At 41.5% G+C, this 11,405-nt stretch overlaps 1 protein-coding gene across 1 annotated transcript; it reads left to right on the forward strand.

The window, feature by feature from the left end:
• Positions 1-7,485: 7,485 nt before the first annotated feature.
• LOC137097087 (uncharacterized protein F54H12.2-like) lies at positions 7,486-8,796 on the forward strand. Its single transcript, XM_067468389.1, has one exon. It carries the CDS (start codon positions 7,486-7,488, stop codon positions 8,794-8,796), a length of 1,311 nt encoding a protein of 436 aa, XP_067324490.1.
• Positions 8,797-11,405: the final 2,609 nt, after the last annotated feature.

Here is an 11,405-nt window from a genome sequence, read left to right on the forward strand (position 1 = left end):
GATTGAAAATGTAACCCCCCTTTGTTTGTTAGTCCAATGTAACTGTAAGTTGTTGTACATTCTATGTAGTTGCATAGAATCTGTATGTCTGAATGTCTAAATGTTTTTCTTTAATCTGATAGACCCTCTCACTCTGGAAATTGCAATAAAAAGAACCTATGCTTTAAAGTTACTGAAAAGTTATTCATGACAAATTGGTGTCAGAAGTGGGATTATTCTTTTCCAATGTGGAAATGTGTATTCATATCAATAGCCCTCTACCTGGTAGGTCTCCAGTACAGCATTGCTAAATATATGGTGATTGACTGTAGATACAATGGTGACAGCACAGATTTAAACTAAAATTTGATAATATTCATCTGGGAGTGAGCTTCCTTGAAGTCAGTGGGTTTATTTCTCATATTGTTAGATTATTAAAGAGGTTAAGCTTTGCCTGCATTGTGCCTCCAGTGTTCTCCACAGTTAGAAATGGATTTCACAAGGAAGGAGTTCGATCCTGCACTCTAGTCCTCACTTAAACCTGCTGGGCTTCAAAGTATTCAACTCTGAGCTGCATTCGACTTCTCCATTAAAATCTGAATTAATGAAACCCTTGTTGACTAGACTCAGCAAAGCTTACTTCAGCATTTATTTAAACCAAATAAAATTAAAGACAGATTTCCGATAATGAGTATACTTTAAAAGTCCCAAGGGGTTCACATTTTCTACAGATAAGGTTTTTATTCTTAACCAGTGGCACAAATCCACAACACAATTCCTCCCCCCTGTTCTACAACCAGTTAGAAGAACGATTAAATTTCCTTGTCTTACTAGAGTTCTAAAAATAGAGCACTTGTGCACACCAATTCCCCTTTCCCCATTTCTGAATATATATTTGGGAAGTCTGAATACCCAGAAGGAAGTGATTTAGTTACTATGTAGGGACCTTCCACTATATTAATTACAATGAACACTATAGGAGATGTATACTTTGAGATGAAATTTCTCTCTAGACAAATGTCCATCTACAGTGTCATAAAAGCAGCATGTTGGTAATTTAGGAAGTACTAAATCACACAATGGCATTTTTAGTACACACAGTTACAAGAGCTCCATTACATTGGCATGGATTTTGAGTCTACTCCTACATCCAATAAGTGGAGATCCACTGCTAGTTATTCCCGCCAGTGTGAATAGACATTCATGTGTGCTTCCTTCTCCGCCCCACTCTAATTTGATTTGGAAACCTCTTTGGAAGAGAGAAAATAAGATCCTCCCCTGTAGTGATCACAAGAACAGGATCGTGATTGTCGTCATCATCATCATCATCATCATCATCAACAGCAACAACATCTTTATTTATACCCTGCCACCATCTCCTGGAAGGGACTCGAGGTGACTCACAAAAGCACTTCAGAGTGCTGCATATAAAACAAACAATACATAAGTATAACGACACACAGCCGAGTAATAGTAGTAGAGATTTTTAAATTGATTTATCAGACGGGGAAATATAGAAAAATAATCCCTATGCTGCTCAACCAAATAATAACGATAACACCTCCACTACTGACTAGCTCACCAAAATACAGTATAGAACTCACAAAAGGTAGAGGGAGTATGGTAGTTGAACCCACTGTCTATTTAAAAGTTAGGAACTGGGAACCACTGGAACTGAGAGACTTAAAATGATTCTTCAAAAGATTTCTGCTGCCACCATATTAATAATACACAGGCTGAGGTATTATTGAGAGGTTGTTCAGTAACACACTCTGTGTCACTATAGTTTTCTTAGAGGCTGCTGAAAGCTGACTTGAATAACGCTTTGACACCAAAGGTATTCACACTGAGGCTGGTATAAGTTGATAAAAATAACAAGAATGTTTATTGAACAGACTTAAATTATTCAGGTACAAATGCTTAATGGTTTCAGTAAAATACTGGTATAAAAAGCTTATGGTTGCATTCGAGTAAAGATCTTAAAAACTTATGGGTTACAAGTCTTAAAAGTTTCAACACAGAAAATTACTTCAGGAAATGAATCTCTGAAAGTAACTCCCAAAAATCCCCCTTAGGAATCTAGCCAAAAACCCTGAACTAGCCTTCCTTAGGAAATGGACCACTAACGGGGTGCTGCTCCACACTGTATTCTAGCTATATTCTTGATAGCTATTCTGAATACTACACCAAAAGACTGACCCAAACTTCTTCAAAACCCCAAACTGCTCTCGTTAACACCCACACTTCTCTCTACCCGTTCCAAATTCTGACTTCCAACTCCCAAACTGGGATCTCAAACCTCAGTTTAAAAGATACTTTTTTCCTTCAGACCACTTAGGCTCCGCCCCTATCTTTCTAACCAATCCTAGCCTTCTGATTTTCCCTCCTAGACTTGAACACGCCCCGCTAAGGCAAACCTAACCTAAGATGGCATCTCCCTGTCTCCCTTTTCTAAAATAGATGCAGTGGCTTTGTCGGGCCCACTCCCTTAGGCTTTTGCCAGCTAGCTAAGGTAAGGGATTCATTACAATAAACATAAAAAGAGCAACATAAAATTATAGCAACAACCACAACAAATGCACATAACATGGATCAAGAGCCCTTCCATTCCCGGAGGTCTAGCTGAGATATAAACTATTGCCATTTTTCTTAGATCCACAATATATCACTTTCTATTTAGCAAGTGAACATATTTGCCATATTTACATTTCCAGGAGTGTCTGTTTATATACATGAACCTAGACTAGAGATTCCACACTATGGTTGGGCAGAGGTCAATATATCTGTACAATTACGATCTAAACATAAGGCAATAGAACAAAGGAGTTCCCCTAGATCTGTTTTTATGGCTCCCAGGGTTTTTTTTCCCACCTCCACTTTTTTATTCTTTTGAGACAGAATGTCCCATAGTAATAATAATAATAACTTTATTTCTACCCCGCCACCATCTCCCCAATGGGGACTCGGTGCGGCTTACATGGGACCAAGCCCGGACAAAATAATACAGCAATAAAATCAAAGCATATACATTAGACAACAACAACATTATCAAAATGACATTAAAATAATAAATGATAATAAAAATAAAATAAAATACCAATAAACACAATCACGATATAAATGACAATGGGCGGGCCATATATTCCGGGGGGGGAAAAAAAACAATTAACAGACTATAGTAATCTGTATGATGGACATTTCCACCACCCTGTGGGCTCCCAGAGGTTAAAAAATAGCAAAGTTTAAAAACATCATTTGCATTACAAAGGAGCTAGTGGAGCTTCAAAAGCTTGTATAATGCATTTTTGGTTAGCCAATAAAGGTATTCTGTTGATTTTGAATGTTACTGTATTTTGCTGCATGGCCAACAAACTCTATATTGTTAAGAGCTGAAAAATGCAGTATAGAAATAAAGCAAATAAATAAATAAATATTGTCAAAGTTTTTTATGGCTGTAATCACTGGGCTGTTGTAAGTTTTTTGGCTGTATGGCCATGTTCCAGAAGCATTCCTTCCTGATGTTTCGCCTGCATTTATAGCAGGCATCCTCCGAGGTTGTAAGGTCCCACAACCTCTGAGGATGCATGCCATAGATGCAGGCGAAACGTCAGGAGAGAATGCTTCTGGAACATGGCCATACAGCCTGAAAAGCTTACAACAACCCAAGCTCTGTATTGCACACAAATTATAGGTATGATTATTAAATAGTTTATGGGCTTGAGCCACAACTAAATAAATGTAAGTAGTAAAAGGTGGCACCTCTCGTCAAACTCAAATTTGACAGGTACCACGCCCACTTTTGGGGAAGGCCCCTCCCACGCCCCGCCCACTCAATGCCCGGAAGTCCCGCCTGCCCTAAACAGGAAATGGATGCCTGAGAGTCCCTCCCACGGGCTGAAACCCCACCCCAGTGTCCGCCCCACCCCGCCCAACCCATTTGTGTGGAACATAGCATGGATAGACCTATCCCCAACGAATGGCATGTGGAAATGAACAGCCTGAGCCCCTAGCGGCCCCTTTCTAAGATGCCATCACGTGTTGCGTTGTAACCAATAGGGAATGGTTTAGGCTCATAAGGTGACCATGTGATAGTGGGGCCCAATAGGCGTTGTTTTTAGGGGTTAAATAACCATAGTAGAGTTTTAGGGAGGCGCTCTGACTATTTTGCAGAACAACACATAATATGGAATCGCCCGCTGGCCCTTCAACCTCCGTGAGCCTTTCAGCACCAGATGCGCCTAGAAAGAAAAAAGCAACTATGAAGAGAACAGCTGAAAGCGAGTACAGGTACTGGTCTTATCCAATCACGGAGGGGGCAACAGGATTTTCCATACCGGGAACACCTGTGAACAGTCCTAAAAAGCGGAGAGAATCCTCGAGTGCAAAACCACCGACAAGGCTCAACTTATTACCGGGTCTTTATGCTGTGGAAAATAAATTCACAGATGTTGAGCCTGATTTTTATGGTCGGGGTACAGACCGTGTCGATTTGAAAAAGCTTTACCCTGAAATGCCGAGAATGCGATGTGGCGACGCTGATGTGGATGTTGATGATGAAGGGTATGGAAGTCTGACTAATAACCTCGGCTACCAGGACGAAGAGATAGTGCCTGATACAGACCCTGAGGATTTGAGAAGATGGCATGCCAAAATGGAGGAAAAACGCCGGGCGGAGGCTGAGGCTGAAAAGATGGATGAAGGAATGGACTGTAAAGCAGACTATAAGGATAGCGAGAGTATGTGTGAAGAACCAAACCCAGACAGAAGCATTCGGAGGTCACTCCTATCTGATCTGTTGAAGTATGCGGCAGAGGAAAAGGAAAACACGGCTGTTGATGAAAACACTTCTGATGGTTTTGAGAGTTCTAAGGTAAGCGTTAGAATGTCCATACTGTGTATGTGTGGGGGTGGGGTAGGGTGGGGTATGGTGTTGTGAAAGAGAGTGATGAAATTGTGTTCTGTAGACTCATTGCTATTTATTTGATTTCCATAGGGAAGTATCCACCTTTCGGGTGATGTGCGGAATCTACAGATCGGGGACTCGCAGACCATGGAAGTTTCCATCATGTCCTGTCTTTAAAACAAATCCTGCAGAATAGAGATGCTATGTGTGTTTTCTCAATAAAATGAGTTTGATCTGTACCCTTGTGTTCATTTCATGCATTAAGAACCATGTCAGAATACGCAGAAATCCTAAAGAAAATATATTATTCGCCGGGGAAGGTAGGAAGCCTCGGAGGCGTTTGTCCGCTTTTTCAAGAAGCCAGAAAACAATGCAAAAGTGTGAAGAAGCGGGATGTTACTCAATGGTTATCCAAACAAGACAGTTACACGTTACACAGGCCAGCGAGGATCCATTTTAGAAGAAACAAGACTATTGTTTCTCATGTGGATTCTCAATGGCAGGCAGATTTAGTGGATATGCAGCGACTTTCAAAGTATAACCGTGGTTACAAATACATTTTAACAGTGATAGACATCCTGTCTAAATACGCATGGGGAGTACCTCTGAAGGATAAGTCAGCTAGAGAGGTGGCAGGGGGGCTTAATGCAATCTTTACACAAGATGGTCGAAAACCTGAAAAATTACAGACAGACCGGGGGCGAGAGTTTCTAAACAAGTCAGTATCCACGCTTATGAAACATCATGGGGTCCATCACTTTGTCACCAACAACGAGGTTAAAGCTGGAGTTGTGGAGCGATTTAACAGAACTTTAAAAACAAAAATGTGGAGATATTTCACAGCTCATAACACTTTTACCTACATCGATGTTCTGCCTTTGTTACTCAAAAGTTATAACCACAGTTTTCACCGCACTATCAAAGCGAGACCAGTAGATGTTAACGATTCCAACGCCTTAACAGTGTGGAGGAGAGTTTACGGGCCCCCTGTGAAAAGAATAGAGGTAAAAGCAAACCAAATCAGAAAAGGAGACCACGTGAGGATTTCCAAAAGCAAGGGTAAATTTGCTAAGGGGTATGAACAGAACTTTACCACAGAGATATTCATTGTGGACCAGGTTCTTCAAAAAACAGATAAGCCGGTGTTTCTTTTGAAAGATTATGGGGGTGAAGACGTCATAGGCAGCTTTTATACTGAAGAACTGCAAAAGATTAATACAGACAAAGACTGCATCTACAGGATTGAAAAAATTCTAGCCACAAAAGGCCAGGGGGCGAGAAAGCAATGCTTAGTGAAATGGTTAGGATGGCCTAGCAAGTTCAACAGTTGGGTTCAGGCTTCCGAAGTAACAGAACTTGCCTAGCTGAGAGCTTTTTATTCCTAAGGAAAGAAATGGGGGATGGTGGTTTTTATGTCACATTACCTAGCAATGCGAGTGCTATAGCCTTTCCCGGGAACTCCATTTCAAGCTTCACTATATCATTAGCAAAACCTCTAGAGCTCTCGGGGGCCTGGGAAGTAGGACTAGTTGAAATACAGTATCCTCACACCTGGGATAATCTGACGACCCACCCAACTTTTACTATTGTACAAGAAGAAAAGAAGTGGGTCTTCTTTCTGGAGAACGGGTATTATTCTAACATCCCAGAGCTGTTGAGATATATGAACGAACGCATTACAGCACGATGGAACCCACTGAATGCTGTTCTTAAATATGAACCAGTGAGCAGAAGGGTCCTACTTAAACCCGAGAATAAGTATAAGATAGTAGCTGATAAGGAATTACAGTATATATTAGGGCTGCCCCCCAACATTCCGGCCAATGAGTCAGCTTTCTCAGCAGACATCACAGGAGGTTTCAACACCTTATATGTTTACACCGATATAGTGGAGCACCAGCTCGTTGGGGATTTCTACGTTCCTCTGCTGCGATGTGTGCCGGTGCAAGGGAAGAATAACGATCGTATCAACATCTGTTACGATAAACCCCACTACATCCCCGTGAGCAAACACCACATAGACACTCTCACTGTTGAGATAAAGTCAGACCAGAACAAAAATGTACCATTTCGTTTTGGAAAGGTGATCGTGAAGCTTCACTTCCGCCCCAGGAGGACCTAGGATTTTTAAAATGGTCATCTTGAAATCCTATGGGGACCCTGGTCTTTATAAAAACTATTACAGGGCACAAGCTGGAAACGGTCTACCGGGGTATCATGGTATTCCACAAATGTATGGCTCGGGCCTAGGAGGGATTTTCAGAAGCCTTTTCCGAAAAGCTGTACCGCTTTTGAGAAGAGGCTTTGACATCATTAAACCCCACGCAAAAACAGCTGCGCGTAATATAGCCAACGACATGGTCGGTCATATCACCCAGGCGGTTCTAAACAGAACAAGACCTGCAAACCCTCAAGAGGGATCGGGGCTTATGTATATTAGAAGGAGAAGAGGGTTAAAAAGAAAAGCATCGCAACTGAGATTGAAAGGTCCTCCTCAACCCATTAAAAGGAAAGTGCAACGTAGAAAGAAACCCCAGAAGCGTCGAGGAGGTAGAAAGAGGAGGAGGACACAGTCTACGAACGATATATTCTAAAACGTCAGCATGGCTTTTATTCACGGTTGTTCTGAAGAGTGCACCAAATCCGAACTTGATTTGTTTCACATTGGGCCTACACAAACTAGTATTGAGAGAAGCCTTTATATTGAAGTTCCACCATTAACTGCTCTCACAGAATCCTCACCCTTGGACTTTTTTATCGCCGGAAATGGCGAAGACTATATGGATCTCAACAACACGCTTTTATATCTGACGTGCAAAGTGGTGAATGAAGACGGATCAAACCTGGCTAACGGGGCTGCGGTAGGTCTCGTGAATTACCCGATAGCCTCCATTTTCAGCCAGTTAGATGTGACTTTAGGGGACCGACTCATCAGCCAAAGTAACAACTGCTATCCTTACAGAGCATACATTGAATCCGTGCTGAACTATTGCGAAGACACACTAGCCACGCAATTTACGGCTGGGGCTTTTTATAAAGACAATGCAGGGGAACACGAGATTACGGCTCTGGATGGGGCAAATAAAGGTTTTAGCAAAAGAGCATTCCTGGGAGCTGGTAGTAAAAAAATAGACTTGATGGGGCATCTCCATGCTGACTTGTTTTTCCAAGAAAAACTGCTGCTGAACGGTGTTGATGTGAAAATTAAACTCACCCGCAATAAAGACGCCTTCTGCTTAATGAGCAACAATGCAAACAGGCATTACAAATTACAGATTTTATCAGCCTCCCTCTTTGTCAAAAAAGTGAAATTAACACCAGGCGTTCGCCTAGGACACGCTGAAGCCCTCCTGACATCTAATGCCAAATACCCAGTGGACCGTGTAAGCATGAAAGTATTCAGCATACCGGTAGGGAGCCGTGTCTCCAATCAAGAGAACCTGTTTTTGGGACAACTTCCTAAACAGGTGGTGCTAGCACTCGTCGATAACGATGCTTTCAGCGGGTCATACACTAAAAACCCTTTCAACTTTAAGCATTATGACATCAATTTTGCAGCACTCTACTTGGATGGTGAGCAGTATCCTATGAAACCATTTCAACCCAATTTTGAAGAGGATAATTGTGTGAGAGAATATATGAGTTTAGTCCAGACCGCTGGCAAACACATGAGAGACAGCGCACTTTTAATTAACCGTGAGGAGTATGCAAAAGGCTACACACTCTTTGCATTTGACCTGACTCCGGATCAAGAATGTGCAGACCATTACTCGCTGATTAAAACTGGAAACCTGAGGGCAGAGCTGCGTTTTGCCAAGCCTCTGCCAACAACCGTCAATATGGTGGTTTACGGCGTTTTTGACAACGTGATAGAAATAAATCACAGGAGAAACGTCTTGTTTGATTATATGTGAAATGGATAGCCTGCAGTTAACTCGACTACTAAGCTCAAACCCCTATACTCAGAACACCTTCTATGGGGTGTTACCCTGTGACAAACTTCCAAGAAAGCACGTCCAGCAAAGACCAGTGGCGCTGATTATCAATACTCACCCCCATAACCTTCCAGGAGAACACTGGTTAGCTGTTTACCTACCGAATGAAAGGACAGCCGAATTTTTTGACTCATATGGTCACCCTCCTGACTATGCTTTGTTTCCCAAAGCCATTGTGAACTTTATAAGAAGAAATGCTGGCAAAACTGTGTTTCAATGCAAACCTGTACAGGCCTCAGACTCGGTTGTTTGTGGACATCACTGCATTTTTTTCATTCATCAAAGATGTATGGGGGTATCCTTTAAAAATATTAGCGCGTTATATTCCGACGATTTGGATAAAAATGACAAAATGGTTATGCGTTTTGTGAAGAAAATGAACACAAGGACCCGTTCCTCAGATATGTTTCAAACGATGCAACATTGTATGTCCTGTAGTGCATTTCATAAACGTCTTTTAATAAACAGACCCTCCTAGAGGGTGCTTTTGGAATATGATCTGTGTCACTATTTTCTCTTTTTAAAAGAACAGACAATGACAATAAACAGAATTTAAGAAAAGAAGTATTTATTCGGTTAAAATAATAGTATTATAAGCTAAGCCAGGTAGGAGAGCTAGCTTGCCGATGCTCCCTAGAAGATTTGCGTCTTTGAGTTGGGGGTGAAGCTGATGGGTTTTTTAAATAATCCAAGAGTTGTCGATTGGACGTATTACCTATCACGGATGTCGGGGTGTTTATTTCAGCCAAGGCTTTCATAAAAACATCCCACCCTTTAGGGAGACGTGTAACAGAAACCGCATTAGCTTGAGTTGCAGCTTTGACTAAGTCCAAGATGTTAGATCCAGGAATGACTTCTCCTTTATACACGAAGGATCCTTTATCATCCCATGTAGAAATATTCCTGTTTAGGGTTAATTTGTTGAGTATCAATCTTGCGTGACTCTTGTATCTAACAGGCAGGCTGTCTACCACTTCACGAAACACGTTGTCAGCAAAGGGGTCTGTTGTTTCTTCAGCAGTTGGTTCAGGTAGAAACAGGTTTAAATTTTGTTTCTCAGCATCCCTCTGTTTTACATGGGTTAAATATTTTTGAAGTAAGGTATTGTAGAGTCGTGCTTTTTCATGTTCGGATAAATCAGTCCTGTGTAGAATCCCCTGCATTTCTCTATCTAAGGATGAGATAGCTGTAGTTCGTATGTTTTCATCCTTTGGAAGTGGGGTTCTTAATTGATCCAGCTGACGGCTGGGGACCAAATACATTTTTTCAGCGTGTTCCATCACTGGTTTGTTAAAAGCCCGGTTAACAGGGGAACCGCAAAACTTAGCAGTGGGGCCAAAAACCCTCCAGACTGTTTCACAAGAGCCTTCTTTTTCTGAAGAGACACTTTGCTGTTTCCCAGAATTCTAATAAGTCGGCGTCTTTTTCTCAACGTTCGTAGCTGATGCGGAGCCAAAGGGATGTTTCCTTTTAAAGTATTGAGGGCTATTTCTGAGAGAGTAGCAATTAAATTGTTGGAGCCCGTGCACAATATGGCTTTTCTCTGACGTGGGGGTACCTTAATAAGCAGTTTTAATAGTTCAAGGTTTCTCTTTACACGGCTGGACATGATGCACCGGTGGAGGAGCAGCTGGCTGTTGGTCCTATGTTGTTTAAAACAAAGACCGTTTGTGATTCTGTGGTTTTTTCTTCATCAAATATACCACAGGCCAATCTGGCGGAAAGATTCCGGTTCTTAATCTGTATGCTTCTGGTGTAGTACCATGCAAATCTACCACTAAATAACCGTGAGGTTTGCTTGTTGCATCAGAAAAAGATTCCATGAAAAAACGTGTGTTTCCCGGGTACATCTGACGGGCCAGGGTTGCTATCTGTAGTTTATCCCTTGGGTTTTTAAATAGCACCATATATTTTGCATTAAGGCTGATGGTTCTGTTGCTTTTACCTTTGCAAAAAATATTTTGTGTGATGAGGAAAACACTTATATTCCGATGGTGGACATACTGTGTAAAACACATTTCCAAACCAATGCTATTGCAAGCAGACTGCATCAAATCATCGATAATGATAAAATTGACTTTATTGGTTGGTAACAATTCATCATCATCAAATTTTTCAGGTAATCCCTGCACAAACTGAATAAAGACGTATTTACACTGGAGTTCATTGTACAGGGGCTGCCAACAATTGTAAAACCACACAATATTTTGCGGTAGTACAGAGAACACATTTTCAGCATGATCCAGCATATTTTTTATAAAATACGTTTTGCCACATCCGCTAGGACCAGCGAGAATTGCAGAGAAGGGGTGCTGCCAACGTGTCTCCAATTCAGTATCCATAAGGGAGCGTTGTAAACCCTTCCTTAATCACTCTTTTATCAAATACAACCTTCTGAGTTTTTTTGAGAGTTTTCGTGTGAAGCGTCCACTGGCGCTTATTTCGAACAATACCTGGCTGATGTATCACAATTTCACGAGGCTGTCCATCTTTCTTGTCTGAGACGTAATCAAATGCCAGGTCTTTAA

The sequence above is a fragment of the Anolis sagrei genome, chromosome 5, assembly GCF_037176765.1.
Source record: "Anolis sagrei isolate rAnoSag1 chromosome 5, rAnoSag1.mat, whole genome shotgun sequence".
NCBI classification, from domain to species: Eukaryota; Metazoa; Chordata; class Lepidosauria; order Squamata; family Dactyloidae; genus Anolis; species Anolis sagrei.

Excerpts from the sequence above, each read along its gene's own strand:
- LOC137097087 (XM_067468389.1), top strand. The coding sequence starts at position 7,486 with ATGGCTTTTATTCACGGTTGTTCTGAAGAGTGCACCAAATCCGAACTT.